This window comes from Notothenia rossii (genome assembly GCF_949606895.1).
Source record: "Notothenia rossii genome assembly, chromosome: 8".
Classification (NCBI taxonomy): Eukaryota; Metazoa; Chordata; class Actinopteri; order Perciformes; family Nototheniidae; genus Notothenia; species Notothenia rossii.
This window is the reverse complement of record NC_136906.1, coordinates 61103215-61127624: the sequence shown is the minus strand read 5'-3', so window position 1 is coordinate 61127624 and position 24410 is coordinate 61103215. Positions and strand designations below refer to the sequence as shown.

At 40.1% G+C, this 24410-nt stretch overlaps 2 protein-coding genes across 2 annotated transcripts; both read left to right on the top strand.

Moving 5' to 3' along the window:
• Positions 1–7386: 7386 nt before the first annotated feature.
• On the top strand, positions 7387–17415 carry fermt1 (FERM domain containing kindlin 1). Its single transcript, XM_079646253.1, has 16 exons — positions 7387–7486; positions 9227–9386; positions 9888–9985; positions 10527–10662; positions 10777–10902; positions 11943–12126; positions 12233–12335; positions 12419–12526; positions 13254–13385; positions 13574–13623; positions 13801–13925; positions 14054–14160; positions 14273–14497; positions 14576–14700; positions 16606–16747; positions 16851–17415. Exons 2-16 carry the CDS (start codon positions 9236–9238, stop codon positions 17022–17024), a joined length of 1986 nt encoding a protein of 661 aa, XP_079502379.1. The 5' UTR covers positions 7387–7486; positions 9227–9235; the 3' UTR covers positions 17025–17415.
• Positions 17416–19077: 1662 nt separating this feature from the next.
• trmt6 (tRNA methyltransferase 6 non-catalytic subunit) lies at positions 19078–24389 on the top strand. The gene is made up of 12 exons (XM_079644662.1): positions 19078–19402; positions 19601–19731; positions 19909–20018; positions 20637–20728; positions 20834–20917; positions 21009–21133; positions 21243–21413; positions 21597–21784; positions 21895–21980; positions 22606–22708; positions 22969–23055; positions 23800–24389. Exons 1-12 carry the CDS (start codon positions 19296–19298, stop codon positions 23959–23961), a joined length of 1446 nt encoding a protein of 481 aa, XP_079500788.1. The 5' UTR covers positions 19078–19295; the 3' UTR covers positions 23962–24389.
• The last annotated feature ends 21 nt before the right edge of the window (positions 24390–24410 follow it).

The window sequence follows — 24410 nt, the reverse complement described above, 5'->3', positions numbered from 1 at the left end:
CCCCCCTCATACTACTCCCACTCCTCTATTCTGTCTCCTTGTGTCCTTCTCTTTTGATGCCGGAAAAGGGAAGTGCTTATTGTAAATATGGAGAGGTGTCAGCGCCAGAAGAAACGGGGCCGTGTATTTCTGGCTCCGAGCTGCGAGGTTTACCGAAGCATATTTTTATCATGAAAAGCCAACATGGAATGGGACGGCCATGCGCAGCTGCTGGTCTAATTTGCTCTAAGCATGTACAAATAGGACGGCCCACATAGACCATAAAAGTGGAGTGGAGGTTTTGCTCAACGCGGCACTTTTGTCTGACCATGAGGCTCGTGGATGCCTTCCAAAGAACAAACACATCACAAAAGAAAAAGAGAAAACACAGGCACACTCTCTTGATAGTTTGCAATACAGTAGAATAACTCAGAAGAGGGCGGACTACTGCTGCTTCAGTTTTGTTCCAACACTGTTTTAAGTATGTTTATTAACACCTACTACATTTGATGAATAGCTAAATGTATGCTAATATAATGCCATTGTTCATTTTTCACGAAGTGCGTCCTACAAACGTCCAACTTCCTATGCTTGCGAGTCAAGGTCAAAGGCTGTCAGAACATATATATCTCAAACCCTTATGTATATATTTTTTCAACAAAATGTCAAGGTTGTTTCCCACCTTCAGAGCTGCACCAATGTCCCTCCTGTTCCTTCTCCATACATTTTATTGCACCATGGAAAGTTTTATTTGCTCTTGAGCAATTTGCTCTGGAAACCCCCCTGTAGATCCTATGAGTACGTTTGTAGAAGTACACATAACATGCATGCGCATGATACACGCACAAGCACACACACACACATACACACACACTTGAATATGTCTGAACGGGGTTCCCCTTTAGACACCGGATAAATAACTAACTTCAAACAGTAAACTAGGTGCTAATGAACTGGATCCTGACAGGGTTTGCTTTCCGCGAGCATAGACCCACCCCACAATGGATCCATTCACAGGATCTCAGCCATGGAAAGTGTTGGTAAAGTAATCCCGCTAGAGTTTATGCGACCTTTTCTAACTCTCAGTACGTCTTTCTCCCCTCAGGCCTTTAAGGCCCGGCCAACAACAACACTGACCTCCATCAGCTGATACAGGCAGAGGCTACTCACATTTGCATGTTTTAAAATGGCACCCATTTACAACCGGTTGGCAAATTGATGTGAGGAGGAAAGGAACACAACGCCCCGCTTCCTCTTACGCTGTACCTGTGAGATCAGTCACGCTGACTTCAAGGCCGGGGCTAAGGGGTGTTTCTGCCGAGCCACTCTGTAGCACAGGACGTGACTGGACGGCATCTTCCACGTACAGTACATGTGGCCACAACACCCAACATCCTGTGCGTAGAGGACCTGCAAGAAAAGGTAGTGTTTTATCTTTCAGAGAATATAGCAGTGTTCCCACTGTGAGTGCTCTGACAAACCCTATACAATTCTTAGCATTGCATATGGCTACATTCAACACTTTTGATACTCAAACGGGAACAAAAATCATGCACAACTGCTTAAGTTAACAAAAAAGGATGAAGACAGTTAGATTTGAGGGACAGCATTTCATCAGACTAACATGAAGGACATTGAAATCCTAATAATATCTGAAAAAACCCATCTATCTGTCTTCAATTTTGGACTTGAAGAGAATCCGCCTTAGGTGAATGATCACCCTCCATATGGCTGTGCTCATCGAGATCTTTTATGTTTCTGGGCAGCAAAGGGATGAAATACTGCCGGTGACAGGTAAAGCGATACTCTGTAATGGAAGTTGTTTTACAGTAGCCTCTCCTCAGAAAGAAGTGCAATATTTAAACATGTGATATCCTGTTCCAAACCCACAGTTCAGAACAGCCTCTCCTCTAGATGTGAGGGTCACACTGCACTGACAACCTGTATTTATGGCTATCTGACCTGACACCATGAGAAGTTTTATTTCTATCAGATGTTTCCACTTAAGGAGAGCTGAACAGCGAGAAAAAGGAATATCAGTCTTGGCTGTGTCAAATGGAAAATGTAAATCTATTTAAAAATGCATGATCTTTATGCATGTTTACATTTCTTTTTCATTTTTAAAAACCATTTTCTGTGTTTAGAATTTTTATAGCATTGCTCCCGGATTGGTCAAATCTTTATAGGCTTCAATGGAAACATCCACAAGCACAAGACGCCATTTACTGAAGCACCTATTGCTCCACCCTTATAAACAAACAATTAATTTTAGAAATAAAGGAGCCTTTATACCGAGCCTTCACAGCAGTGTAAGGATTACACAGGAGAGGTTTTTAATATTTAGGCAAATACAAGCACCTTTGTCAACACATACACCACGTATTTAGTCAATCACTCCGCTCTAAGTCATAGATCCTCTTTTGACCATCACACCTGTGTTGCTAGACTCTCATCACGACTGAATGTCACATTTCACTGACATTTGTAAAACAAATAACCTGCCAGGTGCAGGTTGCCCTTTCTTCAGTTTTATTTTCTATTTAAACGGGAACCGGTATGGAATTTCATGGTAGCTATGGAGGTCAGTGGTTTAAGGATAAATCAAATCCCACTCAAAGAAGAAAGTAAGAAACAAAAGAAAGGAGGGTTTGAAGGGTGGAAATGAATCAGAGCTGCAACACTTTGCAGTGTAGCATTTGCTCCCCAGAGCCCCGTGCTGTCAAGAGCCTCTCTCGCGGTGCTGTTTCTCAGGCCTCCTGACCCCTTCAGTCCTATTCCCACAGGATAAGACCCGAGGTTTTGTTGGGTTGTGGAGGTAGGAGCGTCCAAGGGGATGTAGGGTCTGAGGTGAAGGGGATGTGGAACGTGGAGGTGAGCAGTGGTGGGTTACCTTGTGAAAACACCTTTGAACAGTGTTTATCTCCGTACCCAAATTAAGTCATGGATGAGGCCTCCGTTGACACATCAAAGAAGGTGGTGAGGTAGGTTAGTTGCATTCATTACTCCCTTTCGCCTATCCTACCGCCCCACTAGATCTCTAGAAGAACAACCCCCCACCCAATCTCACCCTAAAAGCATGGGGCTCAGCAGTATGAATGGGGCATTGTGATGCGTCTCCGTCACGGCAGTGAATGTTTTCACTTCCATTTGATCCGTCGGCGAGGCTGCTAATTGGGTAAGCGTGTTCCCAGGTCACCAGGAGGTTTCTCTTTCCATAAATACAGAAAGCCGGCAAAGGCTTCTACAGATGTTGTTTCCCACCCGCTTCCAAGTAGGTTCAGACCAGCTTCAGGCAGTAGATGTAATTTATTGTGTCTAAAACCACAGTCCAAAATGTTCCCCCCTCTCTTTCTCTCTCTCCTCATCACTCTAAAGAAGCACTTTATCATTCTCCCAGGCACTCTAGTAAAGCTTACATGATATTTGTGCTTTCCTTTAGCTTGGACTGTTTGTGCTTTTTTTGCCATTAGGGCCACAGGTGTCATGATGACATGGACATGGTGTTACTTTTGTCTGTACTCCATCCAGGCCTGACAGCTCCGAATGATGTTATTTTCCATGTGTCTCTCCACCAATGACAGAGTTTATGAGGCTCAGGGTTTATTTGTTTGTTTTTGTCATGGAATTTATATTTCCTGTCCTACACAAGGACTCAAGACAACCTTGTGTGCCAGCACTGAAGACTGAGTTGGAACAGAGAGCCGAGCCGAGACAGACTCACTGGGATGTTTGCTACACTAAATCTGCAGGGTGTGGTCGAAATGATCAAGTGGTCAGAGAAACTGTCCTTCAACTGGAGAGCAGAGGCTTAAGACCTCATGTTGGCGTGCACCAAACATGCAGACCAGAAATATCCTTACCAATTCTTAGGGTGTTCTTCTGCAGCTGACACTGGCATTGGTCCTCCCTGGATGCGACAAATAGAGAAACAAGGTTTTCACTTAATCAATAAAGTATAAAAGCGTACGATTAAAAAGATGTCCACAAGTTGTCATGTGGCATGGTTTCATAATCGCAATCTAGAACAGCCATGATGATGATATAATGACATTATACTAATTGAGTGAATATAAAATAATGCCTATTATTGTGTTATATTTGGCAATTGAAATCGCGTTTTCTGCCAGTTAGAAAAAAATAATTATAGAAAATAATTTTAAAACATTTTATTAAATTCAAGACAGACCTGAATTTGTTCAATACAGCACCTTTATGGTTCTATTCATGCCAGACATGTCAAATAATAAAAAGTATAAGCAACACTGGAATGTTTCCAAGCTAAAGACAAGAAGAGCGTCTTTCTTTTAAACCTGGTTCACCAACTATATCTTGCCTTCCTACAACTCTGTTGTGGTCTAATGGCGCCACTGTGTGGCAGCAATGGAACATTTAAAGGTATATTGTCTACTAATAGTTCTAAGATTTACTTCATTTATCTTTCGGTTGATTTAACAGAAAAATGTGTTCAAATGTCTTAATAAGTGTCTCTCTGCAGGTGAAGGCAGTCATGCAGAAGGATCTCTTGAATACAAATAGACAGAAGCTGTTATAGCCTCCATGAATAGGACTGTGATGTGACTATTATTTTCCAATTACAGTATGACTAATAGCTTATTGCCCATTAAATGACCATAAAATGAGTAATAAACTAAAAATGTAGTTTCCACCGGGACAAAAATAACAGACCTTTTAACTGCTTGGTAAAATAGAGGTAGCAATAATATCATGGACATTTAAAGTACACAGTTATTTGATATCTCTGTCACTCTCAATGTTTTCCCTTCCAACAATGTTGCGTTTACGTTAGGAGTTATTGCACATCTTGTGGAGTGGTGCACAGGAAAAAAATACATTACACCTGAATAGAGTCAATGATTGAAACATTGAATTTGCGTATAAACTAAAGTGTTGGCAGTTTTGGAATTGATTACTTTCTTTCAGAATTGTGAGTGAGTTTTTATTTAAAATACAGAGTGAGCTGTCTTAAAAGCCAAAGTAACATCTGTAATCTCATGTATGTGTACCATCTGAATACATGTATGAAATCCACATCTAGTAAAAGTTTGCATTTCGCACCAGCTTTGTATCAAAGATACTGTATGATTTTACCAATGGAAACCAGAGGGTGGCAGGCTTCATACATGGGCTCCACTCATGAGTGTTTGTAACAGAAAAAAGGTCCACACTGCTGAGGAAACACACCTACGTATTAAATATACAAAATGATGCTGGCAATATAATTATGTGGAAACAGACTCAAGTGATTCAATCTGATTAACTCATTAGACAGGGTGTGGGCATTAAGGAAGGTGGGCTGACTCATCTTAGGTAAACTATTACTCATCATGTTGTGGGCCTGTCTCTTTAAATCCACCTTTAGCAAAAACCTATGGCAAAAACACAACTATTCAACTTTTAAAGTATCCAATTCCAATCCCTTTCAGGTTTGGATTTGGATACTGGAGTTGTTTTTCTTTGCCGTGTCAACAGAAGATTTGATTTTAACGGTTTTGAAAAACGTACTTTGTTTGTTAGTTTCTTAAAAGGGTATCCCAAAATGTCCACACTAATCAGCCAAAGGCAGAAAAGTCACTCCCAATTACAAGTAGACTAAATATTCTGTGAAAAGTTGGTGGACTTCTACATTCATTTATAACTTTATGCATAGCTAATATAACTCCAGTCACTATCAATCCATCAATCAGTGGTTAGTCAGTCACATTTATAGCCAGTGAAACACACAGATAAAACTAAATTTGTAGTTTACCTTATGTTATATTATTTCAGGGTTTCCCACACGTAGACTATATTAACGGCCGCCCAAGTATATTTTGCGACCCATTTCAACGTTTTTTTTTGTTTTTTGTATGTATTGTCAACGCAACGCTGTGCAAATGTGGGTCTGCCTCAAACAAAGTGACTGGCTGTCTACATGATGTGGCCTGCCGACATGGCCACTGTCATAATTGATTGATTGGTCTCTGTGTGCCATTCAAGCTCGGGATAACGACAGCTCAGGTGAGGTAAAGGACTCTCTGAGTGTTTAGATTAGTTAACTTAGTCTAAGTTCTCTGTGGGTCTCAAACGATTTAGTCACCATTTATGTAAACACATATTTCCATTTGAGAGGGTAGTGATTAGTCAAATATGCATGAATAAACAAATAAAAAAAGGTAAGATACACTTTTAAAACTTGTTGAGGGCTAATAAGTCTTTGCTGCTGCCTCAAAGAGGAGCAGGGGGAGAGGGGAGAGAGGAGGGAGAGGATGGAGACAGGTGAGGCTGATTCAGGAGCACACACTCACAACTATAAATGAACCAAAAATAAATAAATAAACAAGTTTCAGTGTTTTTTCATATTGGATATGGTATGTTATTGGTTATGGCCATGATTGTATGATTATTGAAATGTATAAAGTTCTGTTTCATATGGGTGTTCTGTTCCCATAGATCTGGTCTCTTTATTTCCCCCTCAAAATGCACCAGATTGATGCATTTAACTCCAAAAATTAAAATTAAAATCTTAACGGGGGAGCTTGTCCCCGGACCCCCCTAGAGGATTTGAGCTCCACCCCCACTTAAAATCACATGGACAAGTTCCTAAATACATTTACAATTTTATTTAAATAGTAACCCATGTGCCTGTTTATTTGTGGGTAGTAGATTTAGGCTAGATATGGGCAGCAACGCTGTAAATATTGACAAATAAATCCAGCAAAATGGCACAAAAAACTGGTAGTTGCCTGGCTGGGTCTATAATTTCCGGCCTGACTTATTGTCTCGGTCCGGCCCTGGCTGTACCTGTTCATTCTGCCATCGCGTGAAGGGTCTGCTCACAAGCGACCAACAGAAAGGTTAATGTTGTTGTTGCACGTCATCTCACCTTATCGCCCCCCCCCCCCCCCCCAAATATATCTGTGGGAAACACTGTAGGCTATTAGGTATTAGAACGAAGTAGTATTCATTGTTGTTTGACCAAACAACGTATACTGTAGGTGGTGTTGTACACATAGGCCTACAGTAGCCTACTTTTAAAAATAAAACTGCTCATTTTATTTTAGTGAGGTTAAAGACATATGTGCTAACTTCCATCTGTTTGTGCATTTTTTTTACATGTTTTATTATTTAAAATATGATGGCCTACACTGAAAGAAACTCCAAACGTAATATCTAGTTCTCGTTATGCTAAATAGGCCAAGTCATTATCACCATTTTACATTAGCTTGCTGCTTACTGCTAAGTTGTCATTCGTTAAAAGGCAGACAATATTAGCATTAGCTATGTGGAACATGTTTAGCTAGTTTCTGGGTAGTTTCATTTGTTAAACAGGCTTCAGACATTATAAATGTTGTGAAGACCGGCTTATGAACAAACCCACCTTGCTGACTTCACTTCCTCTACCTGTCTGAACGGGGCGTGTTTTACTCCTGGAGGAGCCTCATTTGGTTCATTCCACTTCACAAGGAATTTCTAGGAATAGCTCACCAGCAGAAAACTTTGAATCAAGGTAAGATTTGTTTTCAGAGTATTGACTTTGTTAATTTTTTAATGGCCAATATCATGCTGGGATTGATAAGGCAGACTTCACATGGACAAATAATCAAACCATTTGATTGTGTATGGTAGCTTACAGTGGAGACTTGTTATCTATCCGTGGTCTTACATAGAAGAAAGTTAATGTTTAATTTTGTTATGACTTAATTGTACTATTATTGCTATACTAGGGCTGGGCTGACACCGTTGTTTACTCTATTCTGTAAATTTTAAAACTGAACACTAGTGCTGTTTTTATATCTTTAGTTCAACAGTAAGGCCTGATACTTGGTACACTGTCATACTTGGTTCACTGTCATCATGTTTCTTTTATTAATTTCAAAGTCTATGACTGATTTTTACATTAACAAGAGATACCCCGCATAGTTGTCAGTTAAAAGTAGTAGCCTATGTGTGCAGTTGTATTGTAAAGAAGGGGTTGTTCATTTTTCATTGCTGCATTCCTGTAGTTGCTACATTATTAAATGGGGACACTGAATTAATGCACTTTTGGTTGGAGAGTAAACAAACACCTGTAAATCAGAGATTGTAGATTTTCACTCTTCACAATGGTTAGCTTTTTAAGGTAATGAGTACGGTAGCTCTTTACGTATATTTTATAGGGGAAAAAAGATATTATTTTATGCTGTTTGAATATTCCTATGGCCCGGATTTCATCACCTCTCCTTCCCTAACTTTTTGGTATTTTTTGCAGATAGTGTATTATTGTTGGGGCCAATTCATCCCGCTCTAACACATCTCAACAAGCCTTCCCACATACTTGCAAGTTTAAACATTTTGAACTGTACCCTACAGCTGCATAGAGAGGGAGCAGCACAAAGAGAGCAGAATGTGTTCATTAAACCTAGCCTTGCGGCAACACATTTTCGCACAGTATACATTACCACTGGGTAAGGACAAATGTAACAGGTATTTCTGTTGATAGCCACAGTCGTGTATGAGTTGAGATATTTTTATTCACAACACTTTCATAGTTCAGATTTAAAGAAAGATTGTTGCAGTGTGGTGATTGTTGTTTTGCCATGGTCCCTGCAGGAGATTCGTGTCCCTGCTCGTCACACATTCCACAGCTTTACCCTCCCCTGCTCCGCTCTTTTCCTCTTTCTTATAGTGTACCTGCCTGATGTCTTCCATCCATTCCCTCTTTATCAAATATATGAATCCTCCAGTATACTTCTACTTTTCTGGGCAGAGCCGTACAGCTGTGTTACATCTCTTCTGTTTACTGTGTGTTCTGCGCTGATATCCTGCTGGCAGCAGCCTGTACATCTGCCAGTCTGTGTGTTCCCTGATATCTTATTTATAAATGTATCGGCTGAGAGGCGAGTACTTCAGGGGCTGCAGTATAATTGCAGAGATACTGCGGGAAAAGCATTAAGAAGATTTGGAAAAGAAACGCTGAGAGATCTGTTTTTGTTAAGTGTTGGCCAAGTTAATTTGGATGTTCCTACAGGATGTTGAGAAACACTTAATCCGCTGATTCATGTTTTGTTTTTAGCAGATGTTTCCTAATCTTCCAAAAAAAAGAAAGCAAGAAAAGAGTCAACATATGTTATCGGAATTCCCCTTCTATGGGATTAATCAGATATAGTGGGAGGTTTCTCCTTCCCATATTCCTTTTGTTGTGCTTCTTTGACGGCAATATTACACCTAGAGCTTCCAGTCTATAATCTATGCACTTCTTTCCTTTTAGAACAAGGCCATGATCAAAGCCGCAGAGTATGGAGAAACATCATGGGAGCTGTCCGTGCAGGTGGATCAAAAAGCTGGAGATGAGTCCATGAAATTTAAGCTGAGGGTGAAGGGAGACTTGCACATTGGAGGCCTGATGCTTAAACTGGTGGAGAAGATCAGTAAGTGCCTCAGTATAACTGTCATAAAGTAATCTGTCGGATTCAATTTTGGTTTGTTTACCTGGTAAAAGCATACTACACTTTGTTTTAGGCACAGTCCCTGCCCCTGCTGCCATATTAAGTCTTTTAGTCAAGCCACACCCTTGTTTGCCCTGCATTTTTCTACACTGCAGTGCCATTGTGTTGCCACAATGCATTGGCTTGCATAGCCCGAGGGGCCAAAGTTCAGCCCGGATCTGATCTGATATCTCTTTACATAAATCCAGACGAGCTAATGTAGTGAGGGCAACAGTAAGGTGGTGTGAGACAAAATAGATGACTAAATAGGCTGTCATCAACAGACGGATTAAAGCACAACACCATAGCATGACGTCAGGTAGACTCATAAAACCAGACTTTATTCATGCTCAGCCACCCACACAACAGGTACAGGAAGTGCAATACCCTTTAAACATGTGATATGACAGTAACATGTATTTAACTTAATGTGTCTGTCTGCAGAGGCTCCTCAGGACTGGTCAGATCATGCACTGTGGTGGGAACAGAGGAAATGTTGGCTGCTCAAAACACACTGGACCTTGGACAAGTATGGAATTCAGGTAATTAAGACTTAAGTGATTGAATCTGTTTTTAGAATTGTGCTGATCATTGATATGTTTTAATGTCAATATTTTATTTCCAAGAACAATTCAAAATGTCAAAGAAATGTCTGTCTAAACATTTAGTTAAATCCCAATTGCACACTGCAGTACTCGAGTCTAAGTCATAATAAGTCAATTATGTGTATGTGTGTTAGGCCAACAGTGATTTCAATTCAAGCACATGTTGCGACAAGCATTGTTAAGGCTTGAATCTCTAAATAAATAGGGTGAATAGCTCACTTTCAAAGAGTAACAACCAAATTAATATTAGGGAGATATTAAGGAAAAAATGAATGTAATGCACATTTATTCTCAAAAACAGACTTACTGTCTATATTTGGTGTCTATCTTGTATACTCTTTGTGTATATACATTTCAATAACATTAGAAGATCCTTAACACCAGCTAAGGTTGCAATCTAATCAGCAAAATAAAAAAGGAAAGGGAATAAATATGGATTTTGCAGGTGTGGTTGAAGAAACTGTTTTGTATTACACAGGCAGATGCTAACCTGCGCTATACACCCCAGCACAAACCCCTGTTGCTGCAGCTCCCCAATATGAAAACCATCAAATTGACCGTCAGCTTCTCCAGTGTCGTCTTTAAGGCAGTGTCAGAGATCTGTCGAATACTCAGTGAGTTGCTCTCTCCTTACTTGTCTCAGTCTCAGTGACTTTAGATGATTTATCTATAACTCTGACTCACCTTCCTTCCATATTATCTGTTCCCCTGTTCCTGCTCCCTCTCAGACATCAGAAGATCAGAGGAACTGTCTCTGCTGAAGCCTCCAGAGAAGAAGAAGAAGAAAAGCAAGAACTCTGCAAAGGAGGACATCTGGGACATCGATTTAGCGGGCGGGGGACCAGGAGGCACAGGTACTGATTCTTAACAAGGCTTTAAACAAAGACGTTTCACAGTATATAAGCACATAATCTGATTATAAAAGAAATGTGCAGCATGTCTGAAAAAAAATGTAGCATAACACTTTTGTACAAAAGGCAGTATGCATTGGCTAGAAACGAATTGAAATGTTTCCTGAAGATTCCCTTTGCTATTAAACTTGCCTTATTCTTGGATATGTTGTCATAGTTTGGGGCTGCATTCTAATTTTGGCCTCCACCATAATAACAACTTGTTTAGTGAAATAGAACATGGTTTTTCTCTGGACTGCCTGCTAATTTATCAATGAAGACAATAAATTACAGAGAAAAGTGCAGTTTAATGTATGTTTGTTGCAGAAGATTTAAAGGATTAAATCATTTGATTACATGTATTTAACACATTTTTATCTAAAGGTGAATTGATATTTTTCACTGCAGACAAAAATAGATGTATCAGCAAAGCGTATAGTGCATCACAGTAATTGCTGGAAAGCAGCCTAGATTTACTAAAATTAGGTGAGAAGAAGATTTATAATGTTTGTTATGCCCAGCACTTAAATGGATAGCATCTTTATTTCAATGAGTTACTTCTACTGTAGGAGGAGAAGAAATTAGAAACTTTTATATATAGTGCTGCGGGGATCTGTCAGGCTGCAGTTTCATCAGCGAGATCTGAAAGAATTATTTAGCGTGTTCGAAGGGGTTTCCCCAACGCTGAGTATCCGGTTCATATTTCACATCATCCTAAAGATCCCTCTAATAAGGACCTTTAATCTCTGCCAACTTTAATGTCGACCCAGTTGGTACTTTTCGAGAATCGTGATGCCTTATTTTGTCTTTACAAGTATCTGTCCAACTTGTATCCTAACTGTTGCTACTTCTTGTAAATATTGTGCTTTTGCACCTTTGTTACGCCCTCTAGAATCTGACGATAAGTTGACCTCAACTTCAGAGAGTATGCCCACTCCTTTTGGCGAATCTGATTTTAATAGTATTTTAAAATGTAAAAGTATCTACATTTCTCTTTGAACTAGGCCCCATGTACAGCAAGACAATGACAGCCACCTACGACCCAGAGAACGGGATGCCGGTGTCTGCCACGAGCCTCTGGTTTGGAGATAACCCTCTGGCTGAATCGCAGCCTAACCTGCCCCCTGCTGAGCTGGCCAAGATGTACCATCCGCTGGAGCTGGTGGACAAAGCAGTCAACAGTGCAGGGTAGATACAAATACAGTTCATTATTTGCTTATTTATTTAAAACTAGCAGCGTAATGTAATGTAGACGATAGGCCTTCTAATTGGTTGTTGCTAATATGATTGACAGGTGGTTGGACTCGTCTCGTTCTCTTATGGAGCAAGACATTCAAGATGAGGAAAAGCTATTGCTTCGCTTCAAGTATAACGTCTTTTTTGACCTCAATCCTAAAGTAAGACACCGCCAAATGTATCCCTTGAAAAAGAAATTAACGCCATTTTGAAATGAATTTGAGTGTAGGTTTTTGTGTTTTAGTACGATGCTGTCAGAATAACACAGCTGTACGAACAAGCTCGCTGGTCCATTCTGCTGGAGGAGATAGACTGCACTGAGGAGGAAATGCTGATGTTTGCTTCATTACAGGTAAACAACATGCAGTTGGAGAAGTCAAATAACGTCCGGTTTGTATAACAGAATACAGTCAAATTCTTAGTACTTAAAATTATGGCTCATCCAACTCAAAGCTACCAAACATTCAGATGCATACATGTTTTAATCTGAGAACTAAACTATTTTATAGCAATCCTAATTTAAAGTGGCTTGTGATTGTCAAACCAGAGTTCTCAGGATGGTGATGTGGTCTAAGAGGCATGCTAATGTTGCCTAAATTAGCTTTAAGTACAGTATAGGGGTGTCTTGGACCTCTGAATAGTATCTCTTTAGGTCTTTGTCTAAATCCACATAAGGACATGTCAGGGCTTGAGGAAAATCCCACTGGAGAGGGATGGTGGGAGGAGAGAAAGAGAACTATGAGTTAAAGGAAAAGTAGGATTATAGTTCCCCATCAGAGAAATAATTGCTGTAAATATATAGACTGTGGTAAAGTTGTAGCTGTGTCTAAGTATCCCGCCATCTCTGATCCGCTCAGCTGTTATTTTGCAACTGTTGGGCGAGGGATTCAGAAATCACAGTGATTCAATGAGATCATTCTTGCACTCACCTACACATGGGTGCAATGGCTGGCCCACTCTGAGTCACGACTGCCTTGCATAACCCCTCAAGTCATAATGATCTGTACTTGATAATATATTAGTCAGTTAGTAGTTTTCATCTTATGGAGTAAAAAGCTTTCTTTTTATTTCATTTTCAGTATCATATTTGCAAACTGACCATCTCAAGTGAACCAATGGACAACTTCAACGAACCAGAAATAGATGAAGTAGAAGCTGCTCTGTCCAACTTGGAGACGACACTTGAAGGCGGACTCCCTGACAGAATTCTGGTAAACATATATTTTATAAGTCACTGGAGTGAATATTAACTGTAATTTGAAAGTGTTTTAGGTCTGTTACAGTAGAACACCTGTTTTTGAGCAGGAGTGAGAGGTAGGCCTCCGATGATTGCATGTCTTAACACGGTGATGTCAGGAGAAGACTCAGGATAATTCACAGTTGTTTGTCCCGCCCCCAGGAAGACATTACAGATATTCCAGAGTTGGCAGATACCCTCCGGCTGTTTAGGTAAACCCACCTTTGTTCCTATGTCAAATAACCGAATTAAATGTTAAATACCCCGCTGAAATTGATATTTTACTGTCTCATAAACTTCTAATGTCTTTTACTCAGAAGTATAAAGGTGACCTGTATTGCAACCAAAAAACAGACAGTTTGTTTTTCTTTCTTTCTGTCCTAAATCAGGCCAAAAAGACTAACGCTGCGGCAGTACAAAGAGTACTGGTTTGTTTTCAAGGACACCACAATCTCCTACTACAAGAACAAGGAGACGTCCAATGGAGAACCCATAGAGCAGTTTCACCTGAGAGGTCAGTCCCTTATGTGTTTTACCGCAGTCCAAATATAAAGTTCAACATATTCTATGCTAATATTTGCCGATCTGTATCATGCTGCTCTTCTTCTGTTGTTAAATTAACTACTATCTCTTCTGTGATAGGTTGTGAGGTAGTCCCCGATGTCAACGTGACTGACAAGAAGTTCGGCATCAAGCTCCTGCTCCCAGTTGCTGACGGGATGAATGAGGTGTACATCCGATGTGACAATGTAAGACCCCCCTCTTCTTCCCAATGAGCCTTTCTTCCTATTTTCCCTTTTTTTTTAAAAATCCCTGTCAAGTGTGTGAATATAAACCCGGCCTCGTATTGTAACTGTCCAGGAAACGCAGTATGCCAAGTGGAAAGCTGCATGTATCTTGGCCTCTAAGGGCAAGACAATGGCTTACAGCTCCTACAAGTCAGAAGTGAGAAACATCCAGTCATTTCTGCAAATGAAGAGCCTGGCACCCCCTCCTGGTCAGGCAGCTCCTGATATCGAATCCATGGAGATGAATGCTGAATGTTTTTTCTCCCCGCGCTACACCAAGAAGCACAAGACCAAACAGGTAACGTATTCTTGACTTTGCCAAACAAGCATTGCACATCTGTTATATCTAATATATTTCTCAATCTGCCTTTGAAAGCTAACTTCACGTATCCTGGAGGCCCATCAGAACATAGCACGGCTGTCCCTAATGGAGGCTAAGATGCGCTTCATCCAGGCCTGGCAGTCACTTCCAGAGTTTGGTATCAACTACTACATTGTCAGGTACAGTGCCTATATTTATGTTGACATGTTTATTTTTATTTTAATCGTTTATTTGGCAGGGACAATGCACAGTGATGAACACTTAAAACATTAAAAATGTGTCAAGCGTAACAGTGCCAGATTAAGTTTGAGCTAATTTCCATCCGCAGTCCCTCACATAAAACATTTAAGAAAATTACATTTTACAAACATAGCAAAAACAAAATACATGATATGCAAAAAGTGCAAAAGAGCAAGAGCATACACAAGTATTTATGACATGGTAATACAATATAACAGCAACGACATATAAAGTGCAAGAGGAGATAAAAGAGCTACCTAAAGTGCAGGAGGAGATAAAAGAGCTACATAAAGTGCAAAAGGAGATACCCCTGTGTTAAAGTGCATTTAGCGTTGATTGCAAGTCTGTTTGTTTCTCAACCATTCTTTAAGTTGACCTTTAAAACTATTGAGAGTGGGACAATCCCGTATCTCAGTTGGGAGGCTATTCCACAATGAGCTGCCTTTAATGGAGAGGACATTTTGTCCAAAAGTGGTCCGTCTACTGTGGACCTCACAGTCTCCTCTGGTTTCTGACCTAGTGCAGCGTCCAGTGTGTTTTTGTGGATGAATTCCCCTAAGGGAGGAGGGGCCAGTCCATGTAAACATTTATAAATAAAACACATACTTTTAAAAGACTTAATATTGTCAAAACTTAAGAAATTGTGTTTTTCTAGGATGGCACAGTGGTGGTATGAATAAGGCTTTCTGTCACCTTGATAGCTCTCTTGTACAACTGCTCTATTGGTTTCAGGTGTGTGGCACAAGCAAACGAACACTTTGTCAAACAGTATTCAAAGTGGGATAGAATCATACAGTGGAGGTATGACTTTGCAGCATTGACAGTTAAGAAAGGTCTAATTTGTTTAAAATGTTGCAAGTTATGTTTCTTAAAAGTCAAGTTTGAGTCCAATTTCACTCCAATATCCACAGTCGGACTAGGTGAGACCTCAGATGGCGGGAAGAGCTTTGTGATGTCCAAAGCACTAGTTAAGAAATACTCATTTAGAGAGTTGGCCAACACGGGAGGTCTAGTACATTCTTTTCCTGTTTGGTATGTTTACCTCATAGTTTATTTAGGATTTGCCAAACGTTTTTACCGTTACCTTTCGCACCTTCAATTATGTTGATGAAGAAGTTTGCTTTGGCCTGTCTTATTGTTTGTGTTACCTTGTTATGAGCATGAGTGAATTTCTGTCTTTCAGTGGATAGTCCGGATTTCAAGCTCTGCTTCAATAGTTGGTCTCTAGATTTCATGAGATTCCTGCATTGTAGATTTAGCCAGGGAACATGATGTACCTTCCTGTCCCTAAGGCACCCTCTCCTTGAGAAGGAAGACATTGTATCATTAATTTTAGATATAAACAGATTACTGTTTTCATCAATATCTTCAGAGGACAGAGTGTCCCCCCAATCAATCATTTTCACTGGATCTATAAAACGTTGTTGCAGATTTTTGGGGATGAAGCGAGAACCCAAGGCAGGGGTTTTAGGTGTGACCATGAACCTTTTTTCTGTGAGTTTCCTGGTAAAAATAATAAGGTTATGGTTAGAAAGACCAGTCAGTAAGTTGTAGGTTTGAACTATTCTGTCAGCTTTGTTAATAAATAATAGATCTATCATAGTCTTAGAGGTTTTGGTTATTCTAGTCGGTTGATCCATTAGCTGTATTAAGTTGTGATTATCCGTGATCTGTTTTAAGTTCTTTCTATTTTGTTTGTCATTCCAGTTTATGTTAAAGTCTCCTAAAATGATTAGCTCTTTGTTGGAGTCAGGAATTCAGCATGAGTTTTACCTGGTCATAGAAATGAATGAGAACATTTTGAGTATGATTGATATTTGGTTGTTCCTTTATTGGTGTTTCAGATTCAGAGGCAGTAAGAAAGAGGAGATTCTGGGGATCTCATACAACCGTATGATTCGTATCGACATGTCCTCTTGTCTGCCTGTCACCACATGGAGGTTCGCCAACATGAAGCAGTGGAATGTGAACTGGGAGATAAGACAGGTGAGCCATGTGATATTACTTCACTTCTCTCTTGTTGTTTCTTGGGGTATTGCCGCTTCACAGTATTACTTCTGAGACATGAATCCTTTGTTTATAATTCCAGGTTACCATAGAGTTTGACCAGAATGTGTCGATAGCCTTCTGCTGTTTGAGCTGTGACTGCAAGGTTGTCCACGAGTTCATCGGCGGCTACATCTTCCTCTCCACAAGATCTAAAGACCAGAACGAGACGCTAGACGAAGAACTGTTCCATAAACTCACCGGAGGCCAAGAATGAGGAGAGATACAAGCCTGTTTCTCTTACCTGTTGTTTATTTACGTGTGGTATAATGTGAAAGTAAAGCATTCATCTCCTGACGCAATGGTTACCCTACTAAACAAACCATTGCAATAGAAAATGTAATACTGTACACTGTAAATGTAACATTTTCACTGACAGAACAACAGTAGCATCATCATTTGTATCATCATACAGTCATAGAAATGTACCCTGCACTAGAAAAATAATGGCGTTGATGTAAATATGTAGTCAAGATTCTCTCAAACCTGTATGCGTTGATATTTGTAAGAATTAAGCTTTTTTTTCCAGGTGAAGAGATTTCCATTTTTCAGACAGAAAAAAACATTTTGTAAACAATCATTAAAGAGTGAGTTTTTGTATTTCACAACTTGTTTCAGTTTTGTTAATTTGCTGCTACACATACAACAATGATTTTAAGGTCATTAAGTCATCTTATTTCATTGTATTGAGTTGTGTTCGTTGAAATTATTATTATTATTATTATTATGGAATGCATTTACAGTTATATCCACACAGCATTAAAAGAGAATTATGAAAATGTCTTCATCAGAAGGATTTAATGAACTATGAGTTATAATGTACTTCCAGAAACACTGCTGGCTTTAGATTCAACATCAAGGAAACTAAATACTGCAAATACTACAGTAACGGCCAGTTTAATACAACGTTAATTCAACTTCCAGGTGTGCACTGAGCTCACAATATCACTGTGTAGATGGGACATTTGAAAATGACTTGGGAGTCAAAAAAAATGACTCAGATTGCATCATTTATTTTAGTTTGACCAAATGTTGTTATTTCTTGCGCAGCGTAGGCTGCTCTCTTGCTCTTGCAGGTGGAATGGCACATTGTGTAAACGCAGTTATAAAACACTAGATTGAGGCCCCATGGTGGGAAATTAAACACACCCACCAAAGCAGGGAGACGACATGGTCACAAATCTGCGTTGTTTGCACCCCAACAACTTTTTTTTAATGCAGACCAGTAGAATCACCTCCTATGTTGAGGCTTTAATGGAGAGGACAGTCTCCTCTGGTTTCTGACCTAGTGCAGCGTCCAGTGTGTTTTTTGTGGATGAATTCCCCTAAGGGAGGAGGGGCCAGTCCATGTAAACATTTATAAATAAAACACATACTTTTAAAAGACTTAAAATTGTCAAAACTTAAGAAATTGTGTTTATCAAGGATGGTACAGTGGTGGTATGAATAAGGCTTTATGTTGCCTTGATAGCTCTCTTGTACACAAATGTTCACAAATGTGCCTTGTTTGCACCCCAACAACTTTTTTTTAATGCAGACCAGCAGAATCACCTCCTATGTTGAGGTAGGCTATCAAGTGAATGCTTTTATTTCACTTTTCATAGTATAAAATGTAGTGTTCAGGATCTCAAAAACAATCTAACAGTAAATATTTGTTAAATGATTCAACACTGTATGGCCAGAATTATAGCATACAATACGTTTTTCAAATATTCAGATATTTAAGGCAAATTGTATGTGGAGAATATATTTTAAAAAATATGGCAATTGTTTTCCTACACCTTAGTGGTGTACAATAATTTGCATATTTTCAACAATTGCAACTTTTTAATATATTTCCACATCTTTACAGAATCCTTTATAAAGAACATATGAGATATCCCTTGATATTACTATATTATATTACAAAATGAATATGTGAGAACAGAGTTCCATTTTCACAAATAATGAAAACCCAGACTGGGAGTAATCCATGGATGTATAATAAGTATTTTACCACATCTACTCACTGTTACTGGACAACCTACTGTACCTGTCCACTTCTTAAATGGTAAATTATTGTAATAATTATCATAATTTAAAATATATAGGCTACCTCAATAAATCTTAAACCACAGGTTCAATGTGTATAAAAGATTAGGAAGTTGGCAAAGGCTCAACTGTCTCCCTTCCTATTGTATCTAATGATACATTTACGTTGATCGATGATTCTGAAATCTATGTTTCAGGCTAGCAAGCTCAGTGACGCCTGTCCAGAGTGCTATGATGAAGCATGGCACGCTCAACAATCTGCAATTGTTTAGTCGTCCTGGAATGCTAGGGAAATGGTAGCTTACACGTGGAAATAGTGATTTGCCGTATTTTGCTTCTACTTCAGGGTGGTTTAGTGCCTTATTGAACCGTGCCTTGTCAGGGCTATTCCGTATTAGTCTCTGAAGGTGAAGGTTACTTCTTAGCTGAGTGACGAGCTGGTTTAACCGGCTTTATTATGGGGGACAACGTAGACGATGACTCTCTGTACACAATTAAAGAGGGGGACTACGTTGTGTTGAAACGAGGAGATGTCTTCAAAGCTGTGCAAATTCAAACGAAGAAGTAAGTACAAAGCTGTTATTACTGGAAAGACAAGCCCCAAATATATGGCTCTTGTCATTTTATCGTAATGAAAAGAACAAACTGGGGCTAGCTAAAGGACAGATCTGAAGTGATATATAACAACATCTGTGTGATGGATGCTGCAAAGATGTCCTTCTGTTGATTTGTGTTGTTTTTGTCTGTTTGATCTACTCACAGGAAGGTGATTTTTGAGAAGCAGTGGTTCTTCTTGGATAATGCTGTGGGACAGTTGTACAGCACTACATTTGAGCTGGCATCCGGAGGGATCCTGCAGCCAAGGAAGCCCAAGGACCCAGAGAGCTCTACCGGTGTGTAACCTGCTGGGAAACACAACAACAGTCACTGCCATGATTGAGCCATACAACTGCCACTTTTAATGTCTTCAGGGCATCATTATTTGTGATTAATATATTGTATTCCTAGTCTGTATGCATGAACTTGTAAAATACTATTTGAGTGATCTCCTTTTATGTAACCATCCTCAGATACAAAGGGGGCAGGCACAGACAACAGGAACATTCAAGATGATGGAAAATCCCAGAAGCTGACCAGGGATGACATCGAGACGCTCAAAGAGCAAGGTCTGAAGGGACAGGTACATAAAGAGTATTGTAATTACAGACATACATGGAAAAGTGTGACTATACTGACAGGTGTTTGGTCAGTTGTTTAAATTGTATGTCCTCAACATTTAATTTACTTTTTATTGTCATCGAATTTCATGAAAAAAACATAAATGGAGCATGCGTATAAGTATTGTAAATCAATTGATTGAACAAAAACGATTAGGTAAACATAAGTGAGTGTTAAGGGCATGGTCTTTTATTATGATGAAAATTAACACCGTAATTAAATTAATGGAATAGCCGTACACTGCTCATTATAGAGACTTTGTGTTTTAATACGCAGCAGAGAATAGTCCAAACAATTGCACCATTAAGTTTGATTTATCTTCAGTGCTCAGCTATTTCAAGACATAACTCAATAACTCAACCTTTTTAATTAAAGAGAATGTTAATTATTTGTGACCCACTGTTGATAATTTAAGACTTTGTGCTACAGGCGGAACAGGGAAGAGGGAAATGATTTAGAGATGGGCCGATGCATTCGTGTTTTTGCCTTGTCATGGGAAAATTATCTTTTAAATTATGAGATAAAATGTTGAAGTTTAACAGACGAGAGAAAAGAGACAATATATTTATGTGCTCCACAGGAAATCATTCAGCAGCTCATAGACAACAGCTCGACATTCAAAGATAAGACTGAATACGCCCAGGATAAGTACATCAAGAAGAAAAAGAAGAAGTGAGTCACTACTGATGATGCATCGACAATTGTCCTTAAACTTTCAAATGAATTAGGTTGCAGTAATTAGTTTTATCAGTTGTTCAAACTCCTGTGCTTTTCCAGGTATGAAAATATGGTGACAATTCTTAAACCTTCCTGTCGCATCCTGGCCATGATGTACCACGGCCGGGAACCAGGGAAGATCTGGTGAGTCAGCATGTGGAATAACAGCATGTGTGAATGTTTTTCACAGCAGAGACAGGTGAATATATCATGTGTGTGTTTTCCTGTGATACAGCCACTTGCGCTATGACACCCTGGCCCAGATGTTGACTCTGGCAAACATCCACGCCAACAGTAAAGTCCTGGTGTTTGAAACTTGTGCTGGCCTCGTGCTGGGATCCGTCATGGAGAGAATGGGAGGTACGTCAGTCCTGAGACATTTTCTGTGGCATTGAAATTATGAGCTATTTCTTTTTTTTCCATTCCGTCCCCTTTTTGTATATTCAGCCACTCTTTCCTCCTCATGCAGGCTTCGGCTCAGTGATCCAAATGTACCCAGGAGGTGGGCCCGTTCGTGCGGGTGTGGAGAGCTTTGGCTTCCCTGCACATTTTCACGATACGCTGCATGAGTTTCCCATCTGCCATCTCAATGCTCTGATAGCAGGAACTCTGGACACCACTGCCAAAGATCCTAGCGCCGGTACAGCCTGCCTTGTTAATTATTGAAAGATATGTTCTCGAGTACTGCTAGTCCATGCAAAAGAGAAATAAATATTTCCCTGGTACAAGTTCACAAATGCTGCGTTTTGCATCATGTTTTATCCTCATGTTTTACTGATAAACTCCACACGGACTAAGATTGTGTGACTTTTCTCTGATGCAGATTTAAAGGAGTCCGACATGACTGCAGAGGTGAAGACTGAGGCAGAGGTGAAGACTGAGGCAGAGGTGAAGACTGAAGCAGAACAGAAGGGCAGTCCAGAGGACCAGAGCATGGAGACAAACAGTGGTGCCGATGGAAGCCTTGTCCCCAAAAAAGAAGAAGAGGAGGAGAAACGCAGAGAAGCCAAAGTATGCCCACTATTTTCTAACCCCACTCACGCCTATCCAAAAAGAATAATCCTGTATGTTGGATCTGAAGGAGAGAGCCCTGACGTCATGGCGTGTGTTTTTGGTTTTAGGCTCAGGAAAAGAAGGTGAAGCAGGAGGAGAAGCGGAAGAAGCTGGCAGCCGCTGCTTCCCTGCTGGAAGGCAGGAATGCCGACGGGTCAGTCTCAGATTTATCCTGCTTTCACATTTCTGATCCACTACACTCTTCTACTTCACTTTCACTCCCACCTCTGCTTAATTACTTCTAGATGGCGCTGAGTAGTTAATATTGATCTACAGAGATTAAAAAGTGATGAATGATGATAAGTATCTCCATAAAAGTCTTCCTCCGAGCTCATGGTGCCCTCATAAGGAGCACAAAATGATTGCTTAGCAGTTCCCTGTCATATATTAATGATGAATGATGATGATGATGATGAATGCTTCATTGCTGTTTATGATTGATGGATGACGATTGTGAGGAACATATGAGCCAGAGATAGTATTGATCTGGTTAGCCTATTGACTTTCCTTTTTCTATATCATAGCAGCTATACCATAAACAGTACCACAGCTTTTCTTGCATTCTATAAATCTGCCTCTTTCACCGACTCATATCCAGCCTCATAACATCTGAAATGAATGTCTACAATAGGAATGACATCGACATCCTTCACATGCAGCACAGCAGAGCTAAATTCCAATTGCCTACATCCACATTTCCAATAACACAGTGTACGGTTTACAGTGTATTTCATGTTGGACAGGTTTGCCTGATCATCTGTTTTGTTCCCCACGTGCAGGTTGGTTATAGCGAGCCGATTTAACCCGTGTCCAGTCCTCATGGCCCTGCTCAAGTTCCTCTCCCCCTCCAGGCCTTTTGTGGTCTACTCCCAATACAAAGAGGTAAGATCATCACGATTCGGGTATTTACCGGAGCCACAAAAACAAGTTTGATGTCCCCCCTGAAGAAGGATAATTAGCTATCTTAGAAAGAGCTCTCATTAGCTGCACACAGGATTTGTATTGCTTAGAGCTCCAGCGGGAAACATCCTTATTACATTACTGCCTCCTGTCACTGCCAACAAGTTACTACCAAGTCCTTGCCATTATTACCTGTGATCCCCCTGTGTATGTTTGTTGAATGCTCTTAATTCTCTCTGCAGTGTCTTATCGAGTGCTACACAAAACTCAAGGAACAAGGCGGTACGGTCAACCTGAAGCTCACAGACTACTGGCTGAGACATTATCAGGTACATTTTAAACTCTAAGTCTACACCGAGTTAGGTTTGAGCTATATTGTTAAAGCTGGTCTACTCAAGATTTGAATATAAGCAATGGATGAGACGACGGTTCACGGTTGAAACTGTGCAGTTCACCTTAGCTCAGCTAATAGTTGTAGATAAAATAGGTGGCTGTTTTCAAATAATAAAGCTTGAGATGAAAGAAAGGGTGAATGTTGGACCTACATTTGGCTTATGGACATAAACACTTGTCCTTATGAATGTTAATGTGGTCCTATGCTTGGTTTTGTATCAGGCAGCCCTTTGCTATTCTTTTGCATACAAACTTTTATAAGGGGTTTTATATAACTATCCATCTTTGTAGGTTTAATACTAAAATCTCTTTTGCATGTTTGCATGGCTTTTAGTCAATAAAAAGATGATCAGAATTGTCAATCCACTACTTGATTCAGCCATAAATAAGTACCTAAATGAATGCTGAAGAAAGAATGAAATTCCTCTCCTCTCTGTTTAACTGTGTTGCTGCTGTTCCATCCTTGCTGCATCAATAATCTGCTATAAGCACCTCCTGATCCATTATTGCAGAGACTCCATTCGCTCTCACTGCCCACTCCTTTATGTCTGTGTACGATGCAGCAACTGGATGTGAACACTGTTTGCATGTGCTCCCTCAGGACTGAAGTTATTTCCCACCAGCCCTTCCTGTAGAATCAATGTCTGCTGACTGTATATATACACGTGTTGTGCCCCTAGGTGTTGCCTAACAGGACACATCCTGTGCTGCTGATGAGCGGGGGTGGGGGCTACCTCCTCTCAGGAACAACGGTCGCCGGGGGGGGCTCCAAACCTGCAGCCTCGCGGCGAGATGAGGAACCAGCGCCAAAGAGACAGAAAGTGACAGAGACCGAAGGATAAACAAACAAAGGGCAAATGACCAACAGCCTGCAGGGAATTCTCCCCCAGCATTGACTTCTCTTTCTGCTGACTGATTTGACACATGTGGAATAAGGAAGACAGAGTGTCTGGTCTGCGTTCATCAGAGCACTTTCTCCTTGTGAATTCAGATCAGTGCAGAGGAAGGCGCAATGCTGAGCAGTAAACTATGAGCCCGCTAAGGGCTGTACGAGGTCAGAGTATGTGTTATGTGAGGAACTGCTGAAATCATCTTTTATTATGTCTGATACCTCTAGACCAAGTTTATAACGTTTTTGATTTTTAAAGTTTTGCAGCTCTAGTTTTTTTTTTTTTTTTTTTCTGTGCAGAAAGTGCCATTTGTTATATGATGCAGCTTCACTGTGGGATACATCTGTATCTGCACGGAATAAAGAAAGCCCTACTAATGAGCCCGATGTGTGAACACTTTT

Coding starts and splice junctions, on each gene's coding strand:
- trmt6 (XM_079644662.1), top strand. CDS start 19,296: ATGGGGGACAACGTAGACGATGACTCTCTGTACACAATTAAAGAGGGG. Junction 19,403..19,600: donor GTGCAAATTCAAACGAAGAA/GTAAGTACAAAG, acceptor ATCTACTCACAG/GAAGGTGATTTTTGAGAAGC. Junction 20,729..20,833: donor ATCAAGAAGAAAAAGAAGAA/GTGAGTCACTAC, acceptor GTGCTTTTCCAG/GTATGAAAATATGGTGACAA.
- fermt1 (XM_079646253.1), top strand. CDS start 9,236: ATGATCAAAGCCGCAGAGTATGGAGAAACATCATGGGAGCTGTCCGTG. Junction 12,336..12,418: donor TTTTTGACCTCAATCCTAAA/GTAAGACACCGC, acceptor TTTGTGTTTTAG/TACGATGCTGTCAGAATAAC. Junction 12,527..13,253: donor TGATGTTTGCTTCATTACAG/GTAAACAACATG, acceptor TTTCATTTTCAG/TATCATATTTGCAAACTGAC.